A 26,795-nucleotide genomic window follows, 5' to 3' on the forward strand; every position below is an offset into this window, starting at 1 on the left:
GACCTTGAGGCAGCATTGGCCTCATTCCATGAGAAGCTGCAGTCTAAAAGGCAGCGGTTATTGGACTCATGACTTCACGGTCTGCAAATGTCTACAAATGTGGGATGTCTGACTGTGTATACCTAAGACTCTGAACAGTAAACAATGTATTGTAGACAGTTTCAAGAATGAATTGCACCTCGCTCTGTGTATATCACCAGGGAACAGAAATGAAGTGAAGACTACGGCAATAAAATTGAGTCTGAAAAAAAGCATTAACTTAGATTCCATAAATTAGAGGACTGCAGTCTTACAAATCATACAGCTTGCAGCTTGGATGAAGACCAGCGGAGAAGTGCATAAACTTTTAACTGACAAGGACAGCAATTATCCACATGTGAAGAATAAAAACCCAGCAGGCCAGAGCAGCTAGCCAGCGTATTCATTAATGTTGCAGCTTTGCTCACAGCCTCTTGAAATTTAGGAGGGGGCAGAGATGGACTACTCTTTGTGATATTACTATCATTACCACATATATGCACGCTGATGGGGGAGAAGGGATGACTAATGCGCCTCATTTTTATCCCACAAAAGACGAATCTCTACAGAGATGTCACACTTACGCCCGCTGTGTGCCGTAGCTTCTGTAGTCGATGGCAGCTGAGATGCCCACCACCACAGCCGGGATGAGGTACCCAGAGACGTAGTAGTACTTCCTGCGCGAGAACTCGCTCTCAAACACCTCGACCAGCATGAGGTACAGCTGCACGCCCTCCAGACACATCCAGGCGAACGCAGCCAGGAAGCAGAAATGGAGAACCCCAGCGATGATAGAGCACACCAGCTGACAGGAAGACACACAAAGACAGTACACACAAAGTTAAGGGGTGGTTCAGAGGGATTTTCTTTTCTTCAGGGTTTAAAATTTCATTGACTAGTGACTTTAGCCCAGTTCAGTTAAACTACAAGTGGTGGCTCTGCTTAATGTTGCTCCAATCAATTTTTTTAATTGGATCAAATGACTGCATGTAATGTGGAAAAGACTGTTCAAGCTATTTTTAGCATTTTCCAGCTTAACATTTTGCTGCAGCAGCAGACAGCTGTTAAAAACCCTTTGATAAACCTACTACCTGCTCAGAACACAGACAAACTTAGTAACCAGTCGGTGAACATAGCGGAGCATTACCTGCTAAAGAGCCAAATCTTGCCCCCAGGAGTGCTTAAAGACAAAATCAGAGCTAAAGGAGATTGAATATTGGCCTTACATTCATCAGATGGACAGGAACACTGCTCCGAATGAATGCTAATGTTGGTCTGTGTCTCCTGGATGTGTGAAAGGGCTATAACACCTTTATAAGGCGATAAAATGTCGTTTTTTCACATATTTATTAGATCAACAACGCAAGAATGACATTTCAGTATCTGTGACAATGCACATGTGCTAAAAAGTGGTAATAAGAGTACAAATACTCATTTGAGAATTTGAGTGGCCTTAGGCTTTTAAATGTGCTATATAAATAAACTTGACATTGACATTGACATTGAGTGTGTATCTCCCAAGACTAAATGGCACTGAATCATAACTATTCAGTGAATAAGCTAAGCTAGGCTAAGCTAACATCACAAACTAACTAACAGCATACAATATTATTCATGCACAGACATCCATGAGTTTTTCATGGTCAGGCTGAGTAGAGGAGGAGTACAAAATGTACAATTTCACAATAATCCACTGGTGGGTTCAACCAAGCTTTGTTAAAAACCACAGAGTTTTATTTTCAGTTTCACTGAAGATCCCAAAGTTTCCAAAGCTATAAATGATGTAGGAACTGTGAATACAATCATGTGTTGAATATTTCTGTTTGATAAAATGGTGTGGCCACAGAAAAAACACAGCCAAAAAATATTATCCTGTTTGAATATTTCACTTGTACTTTTTCCACCGGGGCAGTTCTTGTGCTTGTTCAGACCAGGTGGGGAATCTAACAAGTTCTGCGCATTTTGACAGCAAAAGAAACGGCTCGCGGCTAAGAAACCTGATACTGTAGCAGCACCAACAACTAACTATTTTTAAAACCCTGAGCTTCATTATGGATATAACATTAAACCAGTCATCCGGGAAGAGACAACATGTAGGAAGTTAACTTTCCTCTTGGATATCGCCCGTCCGTAACAATCATGATCAGCAGCCAAAATTTGTTGGAGAAGTTGTGCTTGTATGCTTCCAAAGCCAGGAGCAACACTTGAAAAGTTACCATGTGGTCCACTATTTCTGTTGCCTGAAGATGGTGTTAGCATTGCTAGGAGACCACAGGGCTCTGCAGTAACATAATGACTCAGCTCTCTATCCTGTGAAAAAGCAAGCTGGTTCTTAAAAGGTTGGAAGTTTAACCAGCTATGAACCTGCACTAGCACCAGCCCAGAGACCAGAACTAGGCTTGAGTTGGTGAAAAGGAAGTATCACAGTCAGCATCATAGATCTTCAAGTGTTGGAATGAGCAGATATAGAATATAAATGTGGCATTTTAATCTAATGTGGATTCTTTGCTAACTTTACAGCCACTTACAGGAGAAGTGAAGGAGAAATTCAAGTGTTTAAAGGTTGCCGTTTCACGGCAGATGAGCCCATTCATCAGCAGTATGAACGTTAAAACCCTCTGCAGTATCATTTCCACGGTACCTTTGGTTCTGTCATGTTGATGCCCACGAGGTAGACGAGCTCGCCGATGAAGAGGTTGAGACAGAGGTTTTTGTGGATGGTGTTGCGGTCGCTTTGAAGTCCTCGGAAGAAGCAGAAGGTGAAGAGGCTGATGGCGAGGCAGACGAGAGACACAGCAATACCCATTCGTGTGATAACGGTGAGAAGAAGCTCGTGGACACTCCCGTCCCCCTGCAGAGAAACAGACACACTACCATCAAAAACAGTGCCTATATGGACACTGAAACAGGTTTCATTCTGGCTATTAAAACATCTGCTCCTAATGCTCTTTCCAGAGATAGGGAACAAAATTCGGTTATATAAGTTGCACAAATCAAACAGATATCTTCCAAAGCAGGGGTCTAATTCACAAGAGGGACACAGGGGACATGCACTTCATCAGAAGGCAGCACTGAAGGCCTGTACTTTTTACAGTCCAAAATCTGATGTTATATTAAAAAAGAGAGAGAGAAAGAGAAACTGCACGCACTAGTGTGTTTGTAATTCTTCAAGTATGGAAGCTGGAATGGGTTTTTGTATCTAGTAAGTTGTAGAAATTACATAGAGAATGAATGGAGAGTATGGAAATGAGAATAACTCTTCAAATTCTTTAAAAGCAGTAACAGTATCTGTTATAGTGAAGTTTGCAGTGTGGAATTAAAATTTTAATATATGTCCAAAAGTATAAGTTATATAAAAAAAAACAGTTTATTTTGCAAAATTTGTTACATTTTAACATGAAAAAAATGTATTTTACACAGAACTTTTTTGCACCACCCTTATTGTTTTTGTGCTGACACACTTCAAAGAACTATCCGGAACAAAGGCTGACTGTTGCGTCGTCTCATGTTTCCTGCACCACGGCCAAAAAGTTGCACTTGAACATACCGCTAAAACTACACCCAAGTTAACTAGCATTTTCTGCACCTGCCTGAAAGGAAATAACTCCATAGCAGCAGGTAGCAATAGTCTGTATTCATAATTGAAAGAGAGAGATGTAACACAGACAGGACGGATTCAAGATGCTAGTTAGCCTGTTAGCACATTACCAACACAACCTGATGTTGAAGGAACAAAGAATATTGACTGACAGTAACACAAACCATCATGAAATGTTATTGCTAAAGAGCTCAATCGTATTTTCTTATCTTACCTAATATAACAAATGTGTTTTGATCTCATGCCCTCTTGACATTAGCAGTTTGTTTACTTTCCTCACTTCTGTTTCTCCTCTCATACACTGAGCTGAACTGCCAGTCAGAGTGATGTCAACATGCTGAACTGGCCTATAAAAAACCCCAACAAGGGCCGACTAGTGTCAATGGTGCAGGACACTGGACGACAAAACTCTCACAGATGGCCGTCTTGGTGTGTCAGGGCCTTTAATCAGTGTGATGGTTTGAAAACCATCATGTAATTCTTTAAGTGAAAGGTAACTTTATTTTAAAAAAGGTGTCAATATCGAATTTCTGCCCATACCAACTGAGGCTCTGGTTTTATAGTAACCCAAGCACCACCACCACTATCTCCAGGGTGGTTTATTCTGCACTTTTTCCACCTATGAGTTGATTCAATATATTGATCAGTTTTATTACTTTTTGCTGAACAATGCTGTATAAAATATTTTTGTTATGATGAAGGGGAAATATCAAAATTGTGAAGGAAACATGGTCGTGTTTTGTTCCATTTCTGGTAGGGGTATCTGGAAAACTAAAGCTCTTCAGTGGATTTGTGCCTGTGCTGTGCCCCACCCATAGCTGAAATCAAAATTGCGCCCCTATGCCAAAGTTATAGTCTTTTTAGCACAAAATCCCTCTTTGTGTTTCCACAGTGTGTCCCAGTTGAGCTGCAGTGAAAGGACAGTAATAAAAACACAATAACTCTGGAAGATATCCACTTGACTTGACAAACTCAGACTGTTGACGCCTCATATTAGCTTCAGAGAACCTATCCTTTAACCTGATTGTACCTGATGACATTTGGCGCTCAAACAGAACAGGCCTAGATCACATTATGGGGCCCATGCTACTGCAGCAAGCGACATCGGTTTCAAAATCTGCCACAAAGAACCACAGCTGCGTGATGTGACATCCACATGTGGGTTCTCCTTTTTGAGGTCAACTTGCGCCGTGTTTCAGAAACATCTAAAACTGAGTGCGTTTCAAGATGGGCACCAGGCAAATGTGAAAATAGCAGACTTGACCATACAAAATATCACTCAAGGACATGGTGGCCCGAATGTGAGGCAATTCCTCCTGTGATATTTGTAATTTTATTGAGGGCAGGAGTTGCAGTTGAGGTGATGTGCAGGGAATTGGTGTGAGGCTAAGCCTAGCCTCGGGGCTCTGGTTTCAAGCTGTGGTTAAGGTTGAGGTTAAGACAGATGACAGGGACAGAGTTCATGAAATGGGACGTATTATTAAAGCAACCACAAACTTATCCTCCACATTTATAACTGGCTAGGTCCTCGCTACACATGCTATTTATCATGTAATTGGATTGTAATTGCATTTCGCAACCAAATGGATCCTACACCACTTCAAGAGGGGTGGAAACATAAGTTAAAGCTGAGGTTATACTGTTTCCCATGATTCCCAGGGACATGGAGGAATATTAGACACGAACCATAGGTAAAATATAATTACCTCTGATAATGGTACGGTACTTCCTATCCTGATCCACAATCTCGCTCTTTTAAAGTGACAGCCCGCTTCCTTTTCTCCACCTCCTCCCCTCCTCCCCCGCCCTTACCTTCTCCTCCAGCAATAATCTAATTATCTCCACTGAAATGCCATTCTTGTTCTTGCCGTGTGTGCACAAATCTGTCAGCGAGACGGAAGAACAACTAACTGAGACAGAAAAATGGCTCGTGCAGACCGCAAAGGAGAGGGCCACTTACCACATTCCCCCGATGAGCCATGAGGATGGCGAAGTTGGTCAAGTGACTGCAGGAGCAAGTGGTGTGGCTCTTGTTGGTTTCCAGCAGTTTACAGCCCTGAGTGGACCAGTATCCCATCATGCTCCGCTCAGAGTAATTCCAGAAGGAACAGTTGGGATTGTAGTAGTGCTCCTTCTACAAAACACAAACACACACACACAGAGAAAGATGATTAATCATATATGAACATGTTGTGCAATATGCATGATTGTACACAAACACAACTTGTATATTTCATATCTCTAGTTGTAAGAAACAGGATGTCGATGCACCTGATGTGCAGACTGTGCCTGTGTGTGCTTCACCAATTAGTACCTGTGCAATTAAAGTCCTTCAAATGCAATCGATTGTTGCAAGAAAAGGGGTGAAGGGAAATCCAAATAAAGAAATTCCCAAGCACAGAAAAAGCTCCACTTGCTTCTCTAACTCTCCTAGCCTCACCGTTCATCACACACTGGAATAATATAGATGCCTTCTCTTTACTCCAACAGTTTTTCTACAACAATGATCCATCAAAGTGCTGCATTTGCCCTTCACTACAAAAGCCTGTGCAGCTGGTTCAGTATTTTAACAGCCCGGCTCTATAGTGTGGTCCGGGTCAGTCTCAGGAGGAGGCTTACATCCAGGTGCTCCAGTGTGAAGATCACGGGGTCGGCGACGAACACACGGCTGGACTCCTTGGTGATAGAAGCTGACAGGATGTGGGAGTTGACGGTGAGTGAGAGGTTGCGCTTGTTCAGGTCCCCCATTCCCCTCAGTGTGGCATTCTCAGTGCTGAGGAACTGACCCAGGTGTTTGTAGAGCACAAATACCAGCTTGGCCACACCTGGAACAGGCAATAATAAAATCATCAGACATACCGAGGGAGCATAAACAAAACAATTACAAATGATATAGTCAGTGAAAAGAAATGAATTCATTTACTGATACTGTATGAGAGTAACAAACCCAAAAAGAAAGGTTTTACATTTTGGGAATATTGCTCATTTACTTTCTTGAGTTAGATGCAGAGGGGGATTCTTAAAATGTCAAACTATTCCTTTAATGGTCTCATTACGTGCCAGAATCCTGAGTGAAAATTGTGATCTCAATTCTAAGCCACAAAAACTGTTGTTCCCAATTAATCCAGGAGGACTGAGAGAGACTTAACTGACTTACTGGACACAGCTATCCAATATGCCTTGCAGGAAGACCTGCCCTACTCCGTCTCTGATTTGCTATACTCTTCCAGGCATTAGCGAAACACTAACTTTGGCCTCGCTATGATGCTAACCGGTGCTACGAACTTAGCTCCGGCACTTGTCTGAAGATAGGGTACCCAGTCTGAACAGCGTTAAGTTTCTTACAATTTTCGTATATTATTTCATCATTATTGGCAGTTTTATAAATGTTTTCAAAGTTGAAAGGTTCCATAAACTGGTGCGACACCAAGCTAGCACCTTTGGGGGTTGTTAGCCAGCCAACAAGACGGTTAGCTCTCAAGAGACCCGTCTTGTAGATAAGAGGCTTTTAGTTTCCTGTTGACTGATGGTTGGTTTAAATATCACAACACAAATGTCCATTATAACATTAACAGAAACCTGTAAAATGTAGCGCAAAATGAAAAAATGACCAACAATAGCAAGGTACAATATGAAACAGCTCTTTTTTAATAGTGTTTCAATGGTGGTGGAGCTTCTTAACTCTGAAAACATTCATCAAACTGCCAATATTCAAGATCACAGAGTCAATTTCCTGCCTAAAAAATCTCTGATGTCAATTTAATGATGAAATAGCAAACGAAAATTAAATGAAAATTTCGAAAAAGCTGAGTCGCTTTCCTCCTGGGACTAATTTGTATTGCGGGTTAGCATCAGAGCTAAGCTAACATTAGCAGCTAGCAGTAGTCAGTTTCGTCTCTCACATCCAGGATCATGTAACTTTTGTCTGAGATATCATATGCTAGTAAAGGAATAGTTTGACAATTTGACCAATGACCAAGAAATAGTTACACCTTAAAACCACATCATGATATTTTTAAGTTACTTTTTGTGCACAGAGATCCAGAAAACAAAATACATCCTGTTAATTTGCGTATATTTAAACTCTGGGCAGAGCCAGGCTAGCTGTTTACTCGCTTACAACCTTTATGCTAGGCTAACTGACCACCTCATGCATTTAGTTCTAACGTTAATGTACAGATAGTGGTATCAATGTTCTCAGTAAGAATGCAAATTTCCCAAACTTTAAAAATATCTGATTACATCCTTATTGTACTGAAGACAACTAACTAAATATTTTTTACATCGTGAGTCAACTGCTGAAACAAAAAAGGAAAAGAAAAAAACTCATCCATGGTGCAATGTTTCTGCAGCAACTGTATTTAACTCACCATTTTTGCTGTTGACTTTGACAGTGTTGGAGGAAAGCTGCAGAGATGCTCCACCTTTGCTTGTCTGAGGAAACCTGAAGTCCTGCACCTGACCGTCAGTGCTTAACACGTACACATCCAACACTGAGAGACAGTAGGAGGTGAGAGTAGTGAGCGGGAGATAGAAAGAGAAAGATGTATTACTCATTGGCAACATCTCAGAGGCAGTACGTGGTGTCTAATAGAGCTCTATGGTTAAGGCCCAGCAGGGTATGTGTAAAGACTCGAGGTTCATTGTGCCAGTAAAGGAATCTAATCTTACTGGCAAGACCCCGCAGAGTGTCATTTATTTAAAAAACCATGTCACTAAGCTGTTGGTTGGCATTGTGAAAGCCTCCGAGGCAAGAGCAAAAGAAAAAATAACAACAAGGGCGGTGATAGAGGATGAGCAAATGCAAGCATGCAGCCTACTGCAGCATGAATGTCAAATATTCATAGGATCAAAAATATCATTGAGCTTTTACTTTTACTTTTTCTCTCCCCTGTGGGTTCAGATAACTCTGGGCTCGACGAGCAAATCTCTGAAAATCCTCCAAATTCCAGCAGCCCCTCTCTCCGGTATGCCAGCTGCCGGGTGGTGCTCCCTTTGATGTGTGAAATTACTGAAGGGTCAGGAGGACACACGTATCAGCACACTCCCTCCCATCAGAAACAGCCTCACTTCCTCAGATAGATGGCTTCTGACAGACGGAGATGAGGAATTGTTCTCTTGTTGCACTCCCCCCTCTGTTTAGTTTCTAGCTCTCTCTTTGCTCCCCCTCCCCTTTCCCTCATCTTGCCCTTGTTGCTCGCCTGGAGGAGCCGTTTTGGCTTCCACAAACTGCTAATTAGGAGCAACAATCATTTTCACATTTTTGCCAACTCTTCAAGGGAGGTCAGGTAAGCTGTTCTCCGAGGTTGTGTCCCTCTGTCTTCATATGGCTGTTTTTATGTTTCTCAGCTGGAATATTATCTCTAATGCGCAGATAAGCGAAAGCTTGACAAGCTCATGAAAACTGCCTGAATGCAGTGATTAAATAGCCAATATACAGCATATTACACAATGTATTAATCAGTGCTTTTGGTAGAGACGGCGCAACTAGTCCTTATCAGCTTAGCTAACTACCACTTAATGGGAAAGGCTCGGAGAGAACAGATAGAGTGCTGTGTGAATGGAACAATGCCATTCAATTGGTTTCTTTGTTTTCCCCCAGAGGTCTGGACAGTTCATCTTGCAGCACACATTCAATGAGGTGACTTTACTATGCAAGGAAAAGATTAAAAATCAATGAGGTATAAGACAAAAAGGGTGAGTGGGAGACCATAACCATAGCAACAAAGAGCTGTGAGTAGAAATATGACAGTTCACTGCACCAAGCTGACATAAATGAATAAGATCATGTTGCTAATAAACTGCGTGCGAGGACACAGCTTCTTCTTTTTTTTAGACAAATCTTTTACTGTGACATCAACAGGATCTGGCCGTTTTTAAAATCATATTCTCCTTGGGGAATAGCTAAAAAAAATCACCCTGGAGACAATTTTACCACTCAGTTTGAAATACTTTTACTGAAAGGTGCTGCACAGCCAAAAAAGCATCCTAAATTGTGACTGACAGATGTGTGCATGTCTGTTTTTTACTTATCGGAGAGGGACTTACTGATATTCTCTGCGGGCACTTTTACGATTGCCGGCTCGATCAGGTTTTCCGCAAGGACAAATGCCCCTTCCTCCAGGGTATCCAGTAGCATTGTGGCGGCATGCGTTTGTTCCGTGGAATTCATGTCTTTCCAGGATTTCAGAGCTTCCGGCCTCAGGAGGTTGTCAACAGTGTCCACAATTGCCTGTATCCATGGAGACAAGTGAAATGTCAGCTTGCTGTTTCCTCCCATCATAACTTCAGTTTAATAACAAAGAGTGGGGGGGTGGGGGGCAGCAAATGATAAAAAGGGCATGCATGGCCAACAGTGACAGCAGCAACAACGACTGACACTGAAAAATCAAGATCACTCGGACTGAAGACATGAGGGTTCAAGAAAGTCAAGGGTAACTAAAATAATAATGATGATAAAAAATGCAGTATGTTTTATTTAATATTCTGTTTACGAAAAATAGGCCTTATCTGAGGAAGCCTCTTCTGGATAAGTTTCATTTTTTGAATAATGTAAAAATGCTTTAGGGGAAGAGGAAATGCAAACCAAATGTTTTCTCCCTTCCCTGGATGAAGCTGTCTACAATGCTGCATTCTCAATTGCCTGGTTTTAAGCAGTTATTTTCCAAAAGAACAATTACCACCATGAACAATGGTCTTATTTCCCTAACGGGATCTGCCCATAATGGCCTTGAACACAACTCTGCTGGAGGAAAAGTGGGCATTATCATAAAATCCATGTCCAGGGTGGCAGTTCGAGTCAAGACGGGGGAACATTTCTGCTTGTTTTCAATGGTAATCCTTTCATTTCCTGCTTTCTGATAAGCAGTAAGTAAGCAAAACATTCCACAAAACCCACACAAGTATCATATGTTGATAAAACAAGAGTTTCCTTTGACCTTGGCAGGGTGAGTTCATGACTCCTCCCTGACTCAGCCAATCACAATGTGGCTACATTTTTAAAACCCCACCTAACACCGACAGTTGTACCAAGACTCAGAATCTAGCTCAACCCTTAGTGTGATAAATCAGAGTGACAATTTAACCATAGGTGCCATTAACCACAGCAAGGCCCACCACAATAACGGTAATTAACCACAACAAGCCCTTGCTCACTATACCAATTAGTCACAGCTGTGATTATCCAAAACACTAATTGACCACAGACAGGATTATCCGTTTGCCTGGAATAACAAGAAAGGGGATCAACCGAAGTCTGCACCAATATATGATTAACCGCAACATTTAACCACTGAGCTCATATTAACCACAGCAATGATGACTGTATCCAGACACAGGGCTCTCAGCGTGTCTTTATATCTCGGCCTGAGCGCAGAAATCAATCTCTGTGGCCCTGACCTTGCAGGCAACTGGAAGCTTGTGAGCTGTGACTATGATGGGAGTTAAGTCTTGTGTGTGTGTGTGCGAGTGTGTCTCTGTGTGTGTGTGCGGGAGAGAGAGCAGTGGCCATTACAGGGTCGGAGCCATTACAACCAGACAGACACTAAATGGTCTCCCCCCCCCCCGGTGAGCCAGCCTCAAAGGACCCATGAAATCCAAAAGGGGAATAAAACGTCAGCTGTCTCTAATTTGTGTAGCACAGAAAGAATCCGTGTTCGGACTGAATCCTCTTTAATTTTCGCCTGGGTGGAGGTCACTTTACAAATCACAGGGGTGTTACAAGAAGTGCCCCCATAGCTTGCTATAGCTGGAGCAATGATATGACCTCGGCGAACGGGCCGGCGAACAAAATTCCAGGAGCAGCAGCAGGGGGTGAACGGTGACACAAAGCTAGCAGCCTTGCTGGCAGTTCTGTGAGGAGATGCTAACATCAGCATCATGATTACAATCACCATCTCCGTGTAGTGTGTTAGCATGCTAACATTGGCTGATTAGCGTCAAACAGAAGGTACAGCTGAGGCTGATGGGAAGGCATTTGCAGTTTGGACGAATTAAAATGTTAACCTAATGATGGCGCTGGATGAGAAGTTAAGGGATCATGAAAGTTATTACGACTCATCCTGAGGGGGACGTGAATGTCTGCACCACATTTTATGGAAGTCCATCCAACAGTTATTGAGATATTTCAACTATTTTACACGTCAAAGTTTGTTTACAGGTCTTAAGGAAGGTCTTACAGGTCTTACAGTGGGACAAATGTTCATAAACTACCTCAAGTGACATCACTTAAGTCAGAGTCAGTGAGGGATAAGGACTACAAGTTTGAAAATGGTAAAGATCTGCAGGTGTTTAGTACAAAAGAAGTGATCTCAACAGATTGCCTGCTCTTCATTTCTGCTTTAGGCTAACAGGCCCAGGCTACATGAACTGCTACTTGCTTAACACACCCACATCTCCGCCTTAAATGTTGGCAGCTGAGTTGCATTGTGGGCAATGTAGGCACCAGGTTTTGACAAGGAAGAAGGATACAAGGATACAATAATTTCCTGGTAAAAAACCCCTCATGTCACGCAAGTAAAAATTTAACAGGGCTAAGCAAATTCGCCTAAACTAGTTATTTTTAGGCACCCAAAAAAAGGCCTACCTTAAAAAAACGTAAGTGTATGCTAGGGCTGCCACTAACGATTATTTTCATTGTCGACTAATCTGTCGATTATTTCTTCGATTAGTCGACTAATCGTTTCATCGAAAAATGTGTTAAAATGTTGAAAAATGTCGTCCTGTCTCGCCCAAACCCCAAAATTACGTCATCTAATGTCTTGTTTCATACTCACGCCAAAGGGTTTTAGCTCACTGTCATGGGAGAGTGTGTAAAGCTGCTAATATCTGAACGTAAGAAGCTGCAGTAAGAGTATTTTGGGGTACTTTTATAGTACTTTTCTATGAAAAATGACTCAAACAGATTAGTCAACTACTAAAATAGTCACCAATTATTTTAATAGTCGATTAGTCATCGATTAGTCGACTAATCGTGGCAGCCCTAGTGTATGCTATATTTAGAAAAATTTCACTGCTCGGCCTTTCCAACAGGGAAATTAAGTTATCTAAAAGCCACCAGACTCCACTGACAAAAGCAGTAATTTTACTTCACAGAACACAGGAGTTGTTGGTTTACTACTACTAAATCCAAATATAGTATATACTCAAACTGATATAGACTTTTTATGTGGGTCTTTTCTAGGCAATTAACATGTTTACTGCAGCCCCTGTCCACAGCAGTAGGCCTACATTGCTTAGCTTTGGTGTATCAAAGATGCTAGCAAAGTTACACGGTATATTATATACACAGTGCCGTGTTTAATCATGTATCTTTAAACGTTATATTTAGGGCTGAAAGTGACAACAAAAATAAACAACTTTGCTGATTTCACACATCTCCGTAAGTGAAATCAAAGCGAAATGAAGTGTTTTGCTTAGTCCCGCCTGTGTTGTGACTACGTGCTGTGATTGGCGTGTCAAGGTTGAAGATGGTTAGGGTTAGTATGAGCCAATCGCAGCATAGCAGGGCGGGATTTGGTGAAACACTATCGTTTGGTGGGTACATTTTAGCATCTACCAATAAAAGATGATGATTTTTACAACTGTCCATCGTGAGTCTGACAATATTAAAGGAGTGCGATGATAAATCAGTGGAGCACTTGTTTCATGCTACAAATGTCAAACTCGTAGTGGCGCTAGAGGAAAAGTCAGGGGATCACCAAAGTCATTAAAATACATCCTCTGGGCACCATGAATGTCTGTGCAAAATGTCACAGCAATCCATTCCAGTTTGGACCAAAGTGGTGTCCTGGTAGAGATGACCATCCATAGAGTTATGCCGCTCGCACGGCTAAAGAGACATTTCTAAATCAGCTTTGGGAAATGAATCGCCCTTTCCTCTCAGTAAAATGAGACCTCAAGTGAAAACAACTCAACTTATGGAGAGGCCCCCCCTGAGCCACGGAAAAATACAAAATCTGTTCATTTGTATTATGCCATGCAAGGCATCTCCTCCCCAGTGTTTACACCATGCCCTTGTCTTTGAACAGAACCTACCCGAGGAAATATACTCAGCACGGCAGTGGAGAAGTAAAATGTCTGGGGGACAGACTGAAAAATCAGAATGGAACACAAACATATTAATGGGCTCAGAAATTAATCTCACAGATAAAACACGACTGCAGCGCGAGAGGAGAGGTTTTTTTTTTTTGCTAAGGGGACAAGGGAGAATAGAAATTGTACAATGTAAGCAAGTGAAAATTGAGCACACTGCCACTTTGATCACACTTCTGGCTGACAGGGAGGTGCAATTACGACCGTGGGAAGGCAATTATTCACACAACGTATGAAGAACCGACAAGAGAGACGGAGAGAGAAAAAGAGCGTAGGGGGGAGGAAGAAAAGGAGGATGGAGAAAAAGGAAGGAAAAGATGTACAAGTGATAGCACACAGAGGAGGGGAAACAGGACAAAGACGGAGTGATATTGACAGTGGCATCCTCAGATGGACAGAATGACGGGAGAACATACAGCCAAGTCAGATGAGGAAGCAGCCACATTGTGTACAAGCAGCTCACCAGGCACATACTGTAACAAGACAATCAAGGACATGACAGTGCTGCATGCTGCTGGTCAGGCGTTAGGGATCGGGGTACAAAAGCAACATGGAAAGCCTACAGTAGTAGTTATACCTTCATGTATGCCCTGCATGTCTTCTCTCTTTTTTGAAGCTTTTCCACACAACAAGAGGATCAAGCAAAAGAGACAGATTGTAGAAAGAGGCGGTAAGAACACAGGAAGCATTGAATCATGTCACTTACCGTAAATTACGGTATTAATGAAAAGAGGAAAAGGCACAGGTCCATAAACTACAACCTTGAAATGATCCGACAGCTCTAAATGCTTTTCAGGGGAATACTAAATATGAATATGGATCACAAAATAGTGAGGAGAGGAGATGAGAAATGCACAGTAGTGTGGCGAGGGGAAAATGCTGAGACCAGATTCTGAAGCTCCCCATTAGTGATGCTTTAAAATACATTGAGAAGATAAATAATGTGGGATGAGGTCATTTGTATTTCACGGCATGGAGAGAAAAATATAGTACTTGCTCTTTTTTTAATACCCTTTGTTGGTATCTTGGCATTAAATAAGTCGCCTTCTCCTAGCTAATTGAGTCAAACCACAAAAAAAATCACAAACAGTAGCTCTCACACGTAACTGTAAACCAAAGAGATGAAATGTTCTTTGTATCCAGATTACAACCTCCACATCATTAACACCTCCTACAAACACACACAGGAAAATGTTTTTTCAACTAAGACAAGATTGCTGCCATGGACACCAAGATTTACCACTTGTTAGCTGCTTTTACACAGCCTGTGCAAGGCGGGAATGTTGCGCCATTATTCCGCCTCGGCAGTCTGTATAAAAAGCACGAACACAGAATGAGGAGCTGTTCTGTTGTGAGCTGGCAAGTGGTGCCGAATGGACATCTGTGTTAAGCCTAGTTCACATTACACAATTTTCACTGTGATTTTGGCATCGCAGAGGATCTTGAGAGCCACCTTGGGTCGGAGGTGAGTCAGGAGATAGTCTGCCACGACGAGTCCTCATGTGTGAACAAGCCTACGAGCAAATCGCCCCCTCGTCTGTGACTGGGACTGGATATCTGGCATGATAGAAAACTGGAGAAGGCTGACTCGACTGACAAAGAGCATCAGCCAATGAGAGGCGGGATACGTCCCACGTCAGCACACAGGAGGACGGAAGAAATGTGAGGAGGACAAGCTGGCAGGGTTGCCAAGTCCGCTTATTAGCCGCGACTGTGGCTTGTTTCTAAAGTGGAGTTGCTTATTTGGGCTTGCTCTCTAAACGTCACCTTCCTCTATATATATCCATCTAATAAGTTATTTTAATGCATGATAGTTGCTTCTTTTGGGCTTGTTTCCATAGCCCTGGTTGCTTGTTTCTCTCCCAAGATCTGGCAACACTGACAAGCCGGCAGGCAACAACAACAATGGCGGCATCCACAGGATCACGGGGAGCGCGTTGTGTTTGGACCCAGGCCCTGGAGGCAGATCTGATTCAACACTAGGAAGAATATCCATGCCTTTACGATGTGTCGTCTCCAAGTTTGGTGACATCACCGCGTTATCTGGGGCTCTGTTGGTGAGGGCTTGGCGGAGAAATCTTGTGGTGTGCACACACAGGTCGTAACGCAGTTGGCGAGACTCCCGCTGACAGAAACACAAATCGCCAAGTATGAACACTCAAAAGATTACAATAGTTTCCACGACGCAAAATCAGGGTGAAAATCGTGTAATGTGAACTAGGCTTTAGACGGAAGCTAGCATCACACTGGTTCCCTCGACAAAAAGCCAATGGTATTTTTCCACTGGGTTTTGGATTTCGGAAACTCTGTGATACTTACACATCACCACTTTTCTGGTTTTAGAAGCATAAATGCAATCACCATAAGTAAAAAGCACTCAACAAACAACACTACCATCCCATAACTTAACGTCGCCACCACAACATAGCTGTGAAGCCATGTTCAGCGTGATGACGTTCTGTAGTCTCATTCAGCCACTTGTTAGCAACCACCTTTTCTAAAAGATCTAAAAGCAAAATTTACAAGTAGGATGCTGATGTAATTTATGTGGTAAAGCCAAACGTCAAAGTCTCTTGAGCTTGTGTTAATCACAGATATTATCTCAGGCATCTCACCAAAACCCATTCAAGAAATCCACTGACTTCAAGACAAGGGACCTGGGAGTGCTAAAATGCTACCTGAATCCTGGGTTTTAAAGCTCATTCCTGCAGCACTCTGTGACGGATCCTCTTTGCTGTACTATTGTGAAACTATGTTTAAAAAAAGCTTTTGATCTGTGGAAAAGAGCTCCATGACACTAATAACCTTTTCCCACCGCAATTGCTTCGTATATCCAGATTTTTAAAAAAACAGTTAAAAATAGGCAATAGACTCCTCTCCTACTGACAGTAGATGAGTTTGCCTTTTTGATTTTTCTTTCTGGGTTTCAGCTTCGAAGCCAGTGAAAAATGTTACAGTGGTTACTTTTTTAAAAATCTGTCACTTATTTAGTTCAACTCGGCACCGACACATTTGGAACAATGTTCGAGCCCTGCTTGGACAGAGACAGTTGGTATTTGTGGCTGAGACATAGCATTGTGTGGAAAGAGGGGCAAAAATTAGCACATCCACCCGGGTGTCATGTTTCCATCACTGCTCATCAGTGCCGACTGGAGCTGGAGCCAATAAAAACCTGTGACTACTGCAGAGTCATTTGTCCCCTGAATGCATTTGTACCCTTTCCCACTAACTACAAAAGCCAGATGTTAGTAGGTGTTTGTGAGTTTTTTGTCCAGTGGGAAAGGGGCTTCACGGGACCATACCAGTGTTTCAGATCCTTGAATACCCATCATGTGTATGTGATTTCTAGTAAAGACAATAAAACGTACAAAACCACCAGTACGGTCCTTTAACTTCTGTCATTGTTGCTTGTCATCAGCCATCCCATGCTGTTGTTGTTAAAATGTACAACCCGGTGAGAAACCTGTAAGCTCTTATCTTCAAATGTGTAATAGCAATGTAGCTGTCTTGAACATAAAGGCACAAACAACGGGCGTCATTTTGGTGAAAATAACCTTGTTTACAGCACAACTGCTGTCTAGAAAGTCTGAATAACAATGTAATTTTTCAAACTGTCACTCATCTCTCCATGGGACTGCCTGCAGCTGAGAGAAGTAGGTACGTCTTGGGCCTACTCTTTTCTTGACGAGTGCCTGCACAAGCTCTGGGAGAGAGCAGTTCCACACTTGTCAGCAATGAAGAGTTATTCTTTGTGTTGGTGGGGGGCTCATGGCCATTAGCTCCTTTAAGGTAGAACTGCCAGGTGAGCCTGTGTTTCCAAAGCCGGTAATTACCAGGGAGCTGTAGAGGAATGAGCTTCCCCTCAGGGCCTGACCTGCCTCCCAAGCCCCCTCACCTGAAACGTGTGTGTCCATAAATGTGTGTGAGTGCAAGTCTGCGACTGCGTGTGTTGGTAGGTGTCCCGCTAATGAATTTCCTGAGTCATGCTGACAGAGTTGGGGCAAAAGGGGGACAAAGTTTAGGGCTAGACTGGAATTTCACAGTACCTTGTTGAAGCTGCGTCCAGCTGAGTCCTTCTCGCTGGGTCTGAGCTCCTGCAGCTGAGCATCCAGGATATCCACGAGCTGCTCCATCAGGCGCACAGAGGAGCTGACGTCTCCGGCAAACACGGGGCCCTGTGTGTGGCGTGCCAGCTCGTTGGCTAAATTTGCAGCATTTTCGCCACTTCGGATCTAAAAACAGCATCGAGGAAAACGGGGGTGTCAGGGAAGCAAGCCTGAGATGGTTTTTGCGAGCTGAAATGATTTCTCCCACATACACCTCAGAGTCATAATCCATTGCAACATTGCTTATTCAGAAGGAAAAGCATCATTGTGTGCATAATGAATGTAAACACAAGGATTGCATGTTTAGCAGGGAACAAAACAGCATAACTGTAACACACAAGATGAAGAGAAGGAAAAAAACACCAGTAATGATGAGCTGTCAGTGTGTGTGTTCTCATCTGCGATCAGTGTTTTGCAGCACTTGTTTTGTAAAAAAAAAGTGCTCTACTTTTTTGGCACACCCACCCTCCTCCAAACCGCCTTAACAGAGCTGTGACCCAATTTCATACTAATTTTATACAATATATACTATATACGAATCTTCATGGTATGATGCTTTTGCAGTTGGTATACAAGAAATCAATTTACTTTTCCATTTCGTACCATGAGGAAATGAAGCACAACATGCACGCACATCAATCAAAATGTGACTGAATTCCACTGCCAATTAAACTTCTCAAAGAGAAAGCTAATGCAGCGTTCATGTCATATCATACAGGCCATAATTACCAGTGACTGAGTGGGAACAACTTGCATACCACTCGACTTGCATACCACTCAGATTTCAAGGTGTAATTCCGAGTCAGATATACTAGAATTTTCTGACAAGTGCCAATAAAACTGCGGCATAATGGCTGCACAACAAGTGGGCGATCTGAGGAGGAGCAAGAGGGGATGTCAACCCCCTTGTTAGCAAAATGACCAAAATGTTTCCCCCTTGTTAACCTGCCGTCCCTCTCCATCCCTAGGGTCCAGGCCTATAACCAACAAATTATTGAGAATTATTAATTCAGGAAACTCACAGACCAATTGTGTTAAATCATCTCGCATTTCATGTGATGCTACACAACCAACCTAATCTATGCCGTGTTCTAAGGAGAGAAACGTCGACTGCGAAATCAGCTTTTTATCAAGAATGGATACATGTTCATTCTTCCCGCTGGCAGTTCAAAACCAGTATGTCTCATCATATGTTTAGACCCTGACAATTAATTAATTTCTTAAGATTCTTTTTAGCTTTTTTGCCTTTCTTAGCTAGGACAAATAGACATGAAATGGGGGATGGAGAAGGGGGACATCATACAGCGAAGGGCCATAGGCTGGTACTCAAACCCAGCCCACTGCCAAGGACTCAACCTACATGGGCTGCACACTCTACCAGTTGAACCACCGGCACTTAGACCAAGGCTGGGCGATATCGATTATGTATGATATATCAATATATTTTCAAGCAAGTTATAAATTTAAACAACACCGTTTATATCGATATAGGGTCAAGTTGTGTTACATTACGCGTACCAGTGTGCATCTCTTCACTCTTACGCTCCCAGCACAGCTCTGCCCCACGTTGCACCATGTTGCACGTGCGACGCTAAATCAGTCTGTGAGATGAAATTACCGCAGCACACGTGCGTTTTGTGTGTGAGGTGGATCATAGTGCGTCGCTGTTCTTCTTAGTTGTTGTAGTCTATTTTGTAACATTGAGACAGCGCCTGGATGCAGGTGACAGATCTGATTAAAAATGCAGCGACAGCACAGACACTTCATAAAAGACGTATATAATGCAGATGAAGTGTGTCTCGCTCCTTCCCTCCTTCGGCTTCTCTGTTGATGCTCTGTGCATTAATAAGATTAATTGCACAAATGAATAAAAATATTGAAATCATTTTCCAGCACTAGATTAATCTGGCCATAGAAAACGACTTTTAAACTCTCCCCACAAAGATTTTTAATTGTTTCAGACTACACTACAAGGCCTCTGTAGCTTCAGTGCTATGTGCAAAAACATTAATGTACAGCCCAGCTATTTATTTTATATATTTTTTCATTTACATGTTGTGCAGCTGCATATTTTCAAACAAGGAACAAATTTTTGGGCTACATTTTATTTTGATCACAGTCTGTTTTCATAAAAGTGCTTGAGACATCTCAAACGTGGCTTTGACTTGCAACTGAACATGTAGTCCATTTCAGAGAAAATATATATCATGTATCGCCAGTCAGCCTGAAAATACTGAGATATGAATTTTTGTCCATATCGCCCGGCCCTTACTGAGACTCCATCTTTGTAACACGTGGTTGCGCCAGCTTCACTGTGTGCATAATGACGTTCACTAAGTGATAATGTAGCTGGTTATCGAGGGTTTGGAAGCATATAGGGTATATTAACTGGTACTGTATTAATTAACTGGATCATTTTAACGACTGGATACACCGATTTGATTTATTTTAATGTGAAAAATCCACAAGGTTGCTCTCTGGTACAATGGAAGAGGTATTCATTTTAATCATTTCTAAACAGAGTGGACTTCTACACAGTGCTATGTAGTTTTAACATGTTTGTGGATTGCACAGAGAAAGAATAAAAAGACCACCCACATGGACGGTGATTTTGCCTACTGTGCAAACCCCCATCGTTTGCAATAACATCTAAATAAAACTCTACATCAATACTAATACAATCAGTTCTGCCAATTATACATTTTTCGCATTTGGTTTCACTTGTTAATTTGCATAATGTAGTAATGACTGAGCATCCTATTTCCCTTGAGTCACAACGAGGCTAGTAACCATCCTGGAATAATAACTGAGTATTCCTAAATTGGAATAATGTGAGGTATTCCCATTCTTCCTATTATGCCAACATGGATGCAGCATAAATTTGTTTCCAAGCCAAATCATCCCCGTCCGTAATTTGTCTGAATGTTTTGCATCTGTGAGCAGCTTCGAACATCAAGCTGATTTACTGCCTGTCTCTTTAGTGTACTTAGAGTTTTTCAGACTTTTCGAAAGACCTGCACATCATTATAAGTGTAGTATGAAATTGGGGCACAGTTCTTCAGTTAGTCACGTCTACATTTCCCAAAATGCCCGCTGACAGCACCCAGAAACCCTCTCTGAACCTTCTGCAAGTGCGAGGTATTTTTCAGGTCAAGAGAAACTCTTCCTTTGAATGCGATATGTTGTGTGTTTGTGCATTACGGTCCGTTCGGTAACCGTTATCTGAGCGTCTCCATTAGATTTTCTACCTGCATGACTGTTGAACATCAAAGCAGAGGAGTCAGTGAAGAAAGAAGCTCTGGCTCTTTGATTCTCAGTAACTGACTGCAGAGCTTGGCATTTTCTCCTGCTAGCTAATTTCTCTCTGCTACCACACTGTATTTTAGCTTGGGAAAAAAAAGTATTTTTATGATATTTACCCTTGACCAGTCCTCTTGCTAGAATAAGAAAAATCAACCAAGCGAGCAAAAGGGTTCAAAAAAAACATTACCACGAGATGTTTGATTTGAGGTGTGTAACTTGTTTGCTGCTATATTTTTGTAATTGACACATCCCTGCTTTACCTTTTGTGCCACTTGAGTCACCCAGTGGGAGGTGCAGTTGCTGAGATCTGGGCCTTTGGAACACCAGGTCCCTGCCACAGTGCAGAGGAAGGAGGCGATGCCTGCAGGACCACAGAATAAACACAACAGTTGGAAGGAGGCCAAAAACCTTGCTCGGATACAGTTTCTCCTGCTGATCCTTCATTCATACAGACTCTCTGGTGCAGGAAACTAACTGTTGGACAGGAACAACCATTTCCAAACAGTTTGAAAGGCTGCAAGCGTTTTACAGTCTACACAAAAACTGTAGAAGGCTCACTAAAACATTATCAGGTTCCTACATAGCTTGGACAAAACTGACAGACAAAAAACCACAATGGACTCTGGCTTGTTATTGCCTGTAAACATTTCAGAATAGTAAACATTTTTTATGCTATCCATGTCCAAATAGAAATACTCCTAATGAATGCCTCCTCACTGACAACAGCACTGTATGTAATCAAAGACTCGTTCCCTTTTCACCCCCACAGTCAAAACATTGTCTCTTTTTCGCTTTCATCCTCCAATAGCCCAGCTTTGTATTTTGACAGATCTGTCAGTCTCTGTGATGAGGTGTTAAGGTAACTTGCAAGAGATTCCTGTGTGAGTATCATTGTCAACCGATCTGGTATAACAGCACAATGTTCCCCATGCTGCTGACTTCCTACACTTACAGACAAGTTTTTAAAAGTGAGAAATAATACTGTCTGAATGTAATTATGTCAATAAACAGACATCGGTAGCGCTTTCTGTTTCCTAACTTCCCAAATGTTGCCCATCATCCTCGTTGGTTTCTGCGCTCTATTAAGGGGAAAATGGGCAGCAGCATTTTTCTCTCTCCATGTGCTCTCATCACAAAGAGAAATGGGTTTCGAAATAACACACAAACAGGAGCGATGTTGCCGATTTTCAGGGAAGTGGCAGCCTCTAATCACGCTATATTATAGTTTTAAATTTGACATGCCTCCTAGCTGAAATATCACAGACTCAGTACATGGAGGCAAAGATAGAAATAGCACATTACCTAACTAAATAAGCACAAACAAAGTGACAGGACCATTTTTTAATCGTGGATTTTTGTCAGGATCTTTGAGGCTTTGCTCGTGTTCATTTGTATGCTCAAACTGTGATTCTGAGACTCTATTTGAAATGTCTGATTGTTAATGGAGAAAAAAAAAATCCCTGTTTACCCCCTACGGTGTTGTAGTAGCAGCGAATAATCAAGATGATTAAAAATAGTTAGACACGAGATGAAAAAAATAACAGAAGCACATGTAGGCCTATGTGTTAATACAATCAAACACTGTTACCCTTATGGGTTTCTGTTACCTTGGAAACACCTGTGCATTTTACATGGATTATTTTTTGCGACACAGCACTGTTTTTGAAAATGACCACAGTGAAAGAAATAGTAGTGTTACCCAGAGGTGAGACTAAGTCATTGTGTTGCAAGTCACGAATAAGTCTCAAGTCTTCCAAGTCCTTTACGTTGAGTTTTGAGTCCTAAACAAATCACAATTATGGTTGGGGTATCATTCACATTTGGACCGCTGGTTCCTGTTCCAGTAACTATAATTCTTTAACAGTACCCAATGGTATGTTTTTTGGGTATTTATTTTCTCTGTAATAACAAAAATGTAATTTTAAAACAGGCTGCAGGTGTGCTGAGGGAGACGAAGAGCAATTCTGCTCCTCTGCTTTTTCTAATCACACATAGAGCTTGTCTTTTGTCTCTGACAGCTTGTCTAGCAGTTGATACTTGCCTATTACTAAAATAATACAGACAAGAGACCAAACGTAGAAATTGTCGCAGTATATCAGCAATAGTTTTGGCTCAGTGGGAAGCTGACGGAGCGTTTGCTATAGCTTCAAACCCATTGTCCCAGCTTAAGGGTGCTTCCGCCTCCTGTCTGAAGTTGAACCTGGCAGCTGTGCGGAGCTCTGTGTCCAGCTTCAGGGCGCTTTGCTGTACTTCTGCCTCTTGTCTAAACGCGGCATTCTCCCCCAGATGTACCTTCAGATACCAACATTTGGCACCGACGAATTTGAATCCATACTTGATATTACAGATGGAATGCAGCCAAACGCAACCCTGCTCTCTTGTCCAAATTTTACATCATTTTAACAACAGATTAATAATTCCTTTTTAAAAAATTTTAATTTATCTGTATCTGTCTGTAGGTTTTGGCCCGCACGCTTTGCATACTGCAATTAGCTTTTTTGTTGACCACGACGTCGCCGTGTTTTTGTACGGAAACAAAATTATCTTTGGTGTGATTTTTTACAGGTAGTAGGTAACGTAACTTAAGTTCTCCGCTGATACTTGACTGGGTGCTGTCGAATTGGTTTAAACAAAGTGGATCTGACAAATTAAGTGTTGACTTGCTGGGAATTAATTGCGTTTATGTTAGCTGATTCAGGAAATGAAGGAAATAACTTGTTTTGGGGCACAGTTTTAAACAATGTACTTTTTAATCTTTGGGCTTTGGGGGAAGTGTCACGTATTTCCAGGTGTTGGCTCAAGTCCAAGTGAAGTCACAAGTCTTTGGTGCTAAAGTCCAAGTTGAGTTGCAAGTCTTTCTGATTTTGTCAAGTCGAAAGGAATAAAATTTGTGACTCAAGTCTGACTCAAGTCTAATTCATGCGACTCAAGTCCACACCTCTGGTTCTAGCAATCCATTAACGTTCTATACAGCACTAAAAATATTAATAGAATACAGTAAAAATATAAAGACAATTTTTAAGAACATTATAAAATGCTATTATTGTGAATCAAACACTCGCACACAGATGGCAGGCCTACCTCTGGTCCCTTTGGGGCAGGGCCTCTCCACAGTGCTTCCAGTGTGGGTCTGGGGCCAGTCGATGGCTCTCCTCCTGGTCGCCTCACAGAAGCGCCTGGGCGTTGGTGGCAGCTCAGGGACGGTGGGCTCTGCTGTCCCTGTGCCACGGCTGTCCTCAAACGGGTCTCTCCCATCTCTTGGATCTGCTCCTGCTACAGTGGTGTCACCCTGCCCCTTCACAGTAGACACGGCAGTGGTGGTGGTGACGACTATGGTCTTTGGCATGGATGATGAGACTGAGAAATCTTCGCTGGTTGGCACTAGAGTGAGAGAAGAGTGAAGCTGTTAGAGCTGGAGTCATAAATGTCCTTGCCTTGAACTCCCATCGTCTCTAGCAGTGGGGGAACTGCAACTGTTTGGAGTCCTGTGGCTTGTTGGTATTGCTAGAGTTACTGCTGCCCATAATTCCTGGAAATAAAAAGCTTCGTGCTGCTTTCACTTGTAACTCCACCTCTTTTCTGCTCCTTCCCTAAACAAAATCAAGGCAATGCTGCCAACACGACACATCTATCTCTTGCTATTTTTATTTTACTTAAGCCCATAAATAAGACAAGCAGCGGTGGTGGTGCATCCTTTGACATCGCAGTGATTTCCTCCCAACAGAGTCAGTACCCTGGGCTGATTAAATGTCAACAATGAAGACAAAGCCTGTCTGCATTTTGCTTTTTTTCTGCCTAGTTCATCTCTCTCACTTTGATAAAGCTGGTGTGCGGAAGGAGAACTGCACTGCTCCGAGCAAAAAACATACATCAGCAATAATGCGATTCCACTGTATTCAATCCACGCCTACCCTGCAAAGCAAATCTATGTGTGAATGTGCACACGCACGTGTGCAAGTGCACTTGTGTCTGCTCCATTGCTCAGGTGTGTTCCTGCTTAAAACCACTGCCTGTGCACAGATGGATAGCTGCTGCAGAGAGCTGGGAGATAACTAGGAAATGAGAGCAGGGATAGGAAATCTATAAATTTTATACAGTATGAATAGACAATATGAATAAAAAAGGACGACACAGTGAATGTTTGTGTGTGTGTATGTGCGTGTGTGCGTGCGTGCGCGTCTACAAAGATATACTGCTCTGCTGTATGAATGATCATACATTTTTACCCACAATCACCTGATTGTATTTAGAGATAAAAGCAGCCTCTCACAGTAAGGTCTGCTGTTGTGAAAGGCACTATAGTGTTGTCTTCTCGTTCCCTGGGTGCTTCTGGGAAAATGCAATATCATGCTATCTGACACTCCATCATCAGACACATATCTCCATTTCCTGAGAGAGAACAGTGACAAAGCCCACATTTCACGTTTCACACTAATCAGTCAGTCAGGGGAATCTTTGCTTTTTCATTCCTGTGAAATATCTGAGTTTATTACAAAGCCGATATCTAGCTACATCTGGTCAGGAGGCCACAGCAGGGAGGGATCGGTGTTGCTGAGATGCTTACAATAAAAAAATAAATAAACTCAGAACCTCCCTACAGTGTTGGCTGAGTTGTGACATTTTACTCAATGACCTTTTCCCCTGGCAGCAGCTCTGGCTAATTACCTTACACTCTTTCAGTCATTGTGCGTCTGTCACCCACACATTCACATGCCTGCCAGGGTGCAAGAAGTAACAGCTGACATGCGCGGTTAACAACAGTAGATAATCATGAAGTCTTCTGTTTGCACCCACAGCGATGAGGATGTTAGGAATAACACCAAGGAAAGAAGAGACCTGAGATGATTAGAAATTTCTTTCTATATTTCAGTCCAGTCTCTTAGAAATTATTTTCATATATAACTAATCTGAAACAGGAAAAACGTTTTCAGGGAAACGTAATACAGAGCGAAGAACGTTTTCTATTAACATAATGAGGAAATGCTGCTAAATAATGAGCTACAGGGAGGTTATTCTTTTGTTACCTCATTTTATTACTATTTAAACGAAATCACAATCTCTCCCTAAAATCAACCAAAGAGCCTTTTTGTTTTTTTGCCTAAACCCAAGTAGGGAGTCTGGACACGAACCTGAGGTTGTGGTGTTGTAGTCCTGCACTTTGTACGCCCACCATCTTCCCAAAGCACCTCCTTGCAAAGCCCACACAGTGCCTCAATGAATTGTTTCCTTACATGAAAGAAACATTGTCTCTGAACATAATCCAGGCAGCGATCATGCTGTCACCACATCGTAATTAAAAATGCAGTTTAGCAACACACAAACATTTCCAGGAGACAGGGTTGTATATTTCCTTGTGGAAAACAGGATCACTTCTTCAGACGATATATAAAGTACACTTTGATTAAAAAACTTTTATTTTTCCCTAAACGAACAAACAGCTCGCCATTAAAAAAGGAGGTTGCAAAAAAAGTGTTTCAAATATATTATATAGTGCCAGTGAAGATTTTTTATTGACTCAGGAGAAGTGAGATGATTCATACGCTGACTCTGTTGATTCAATATACGCATATAATGCAATAAAAGGGCAAGTGTAATTGGGTTTGAGAATATTAAACCTCTCCATACCTGAGCAAATGTCTGCTTCTCCACAGGCTGATATGAGCCCTAATATACATCTG

At 42.1% G+C, this 26,795-nt stretch overlaps 1 protein-coding gene across 7 annotated transcripts in view; it reads right to left on the reverse strand.

Moving 5' to 3' along the window:
* adgrl2b.1 (adhesion G protein-coupled receptor L2b, tandem duplicate 1) overlaps positions 1–26,795 on the reverse strand; it is a 118,190-nt gene that overhangs the window by 17,833 nt on the left and 73,562 nt on the right. For 5 of the 7 annotated variants that reach the window (XM_033650133.2, XM_033650125.2, XM_078173393.1 and 2 more), the window contains exons 6-15: positions 24,199–24,498; positions 21,378–21,478; positions 17,755–17,940; positions 14,286–14,324; positions 9,665–9,848; positions 7,987–8,109; positions 6,236–6,441; positions 5,577–5,750; positions 2,660–2,869; positions 603–823 (exon numbers count right to left, since the gene is read on the reverse strand). In XM_033650133.2, the coding sequence (XP_033506024.1) occupies positions 603–823; positions 2,660–2,869; positions 5,577–5,750; positions 6,236–6,441; positions 7,987–8,109; positions 9,665–9,848; positions 14,286–14,324; positions 17,755–17,940; positions 21,378–21,478; positions 24,199–24,498 (1,744 nt within the window). The remainder of the gene's footprint in view (positions 1–602; positions 824–2,659; positions 2,870–5,576; positions 5,751–6,235; positions 6,442–7,986; positions 8,110–9,664; positions 9,849–14,285; positions 14,325–17,754; positions 17,941–21,377; positions 21,479–24,198; positions 24,499–26,795) is intronic. The other 2 variants (XM_033650134.2, XM_033650127.2) reach the window with 1 other exon arrangement.

This window comes from Epinephelus lanceolatus, chromosome 12 (genome assembly GCF_041903045.1).
Source record: "Epinephelus lanceolatus isolate andai-2023 chromosome 12, ASM4190304v1, whole genome shotgun sequence".
Lineage (NCBI taxonomy): Eukaryota > Metazoa > Chordata > Actinopteri > Perciformes > Serranidae > Epinephelus > Epinephelus lanceolatus.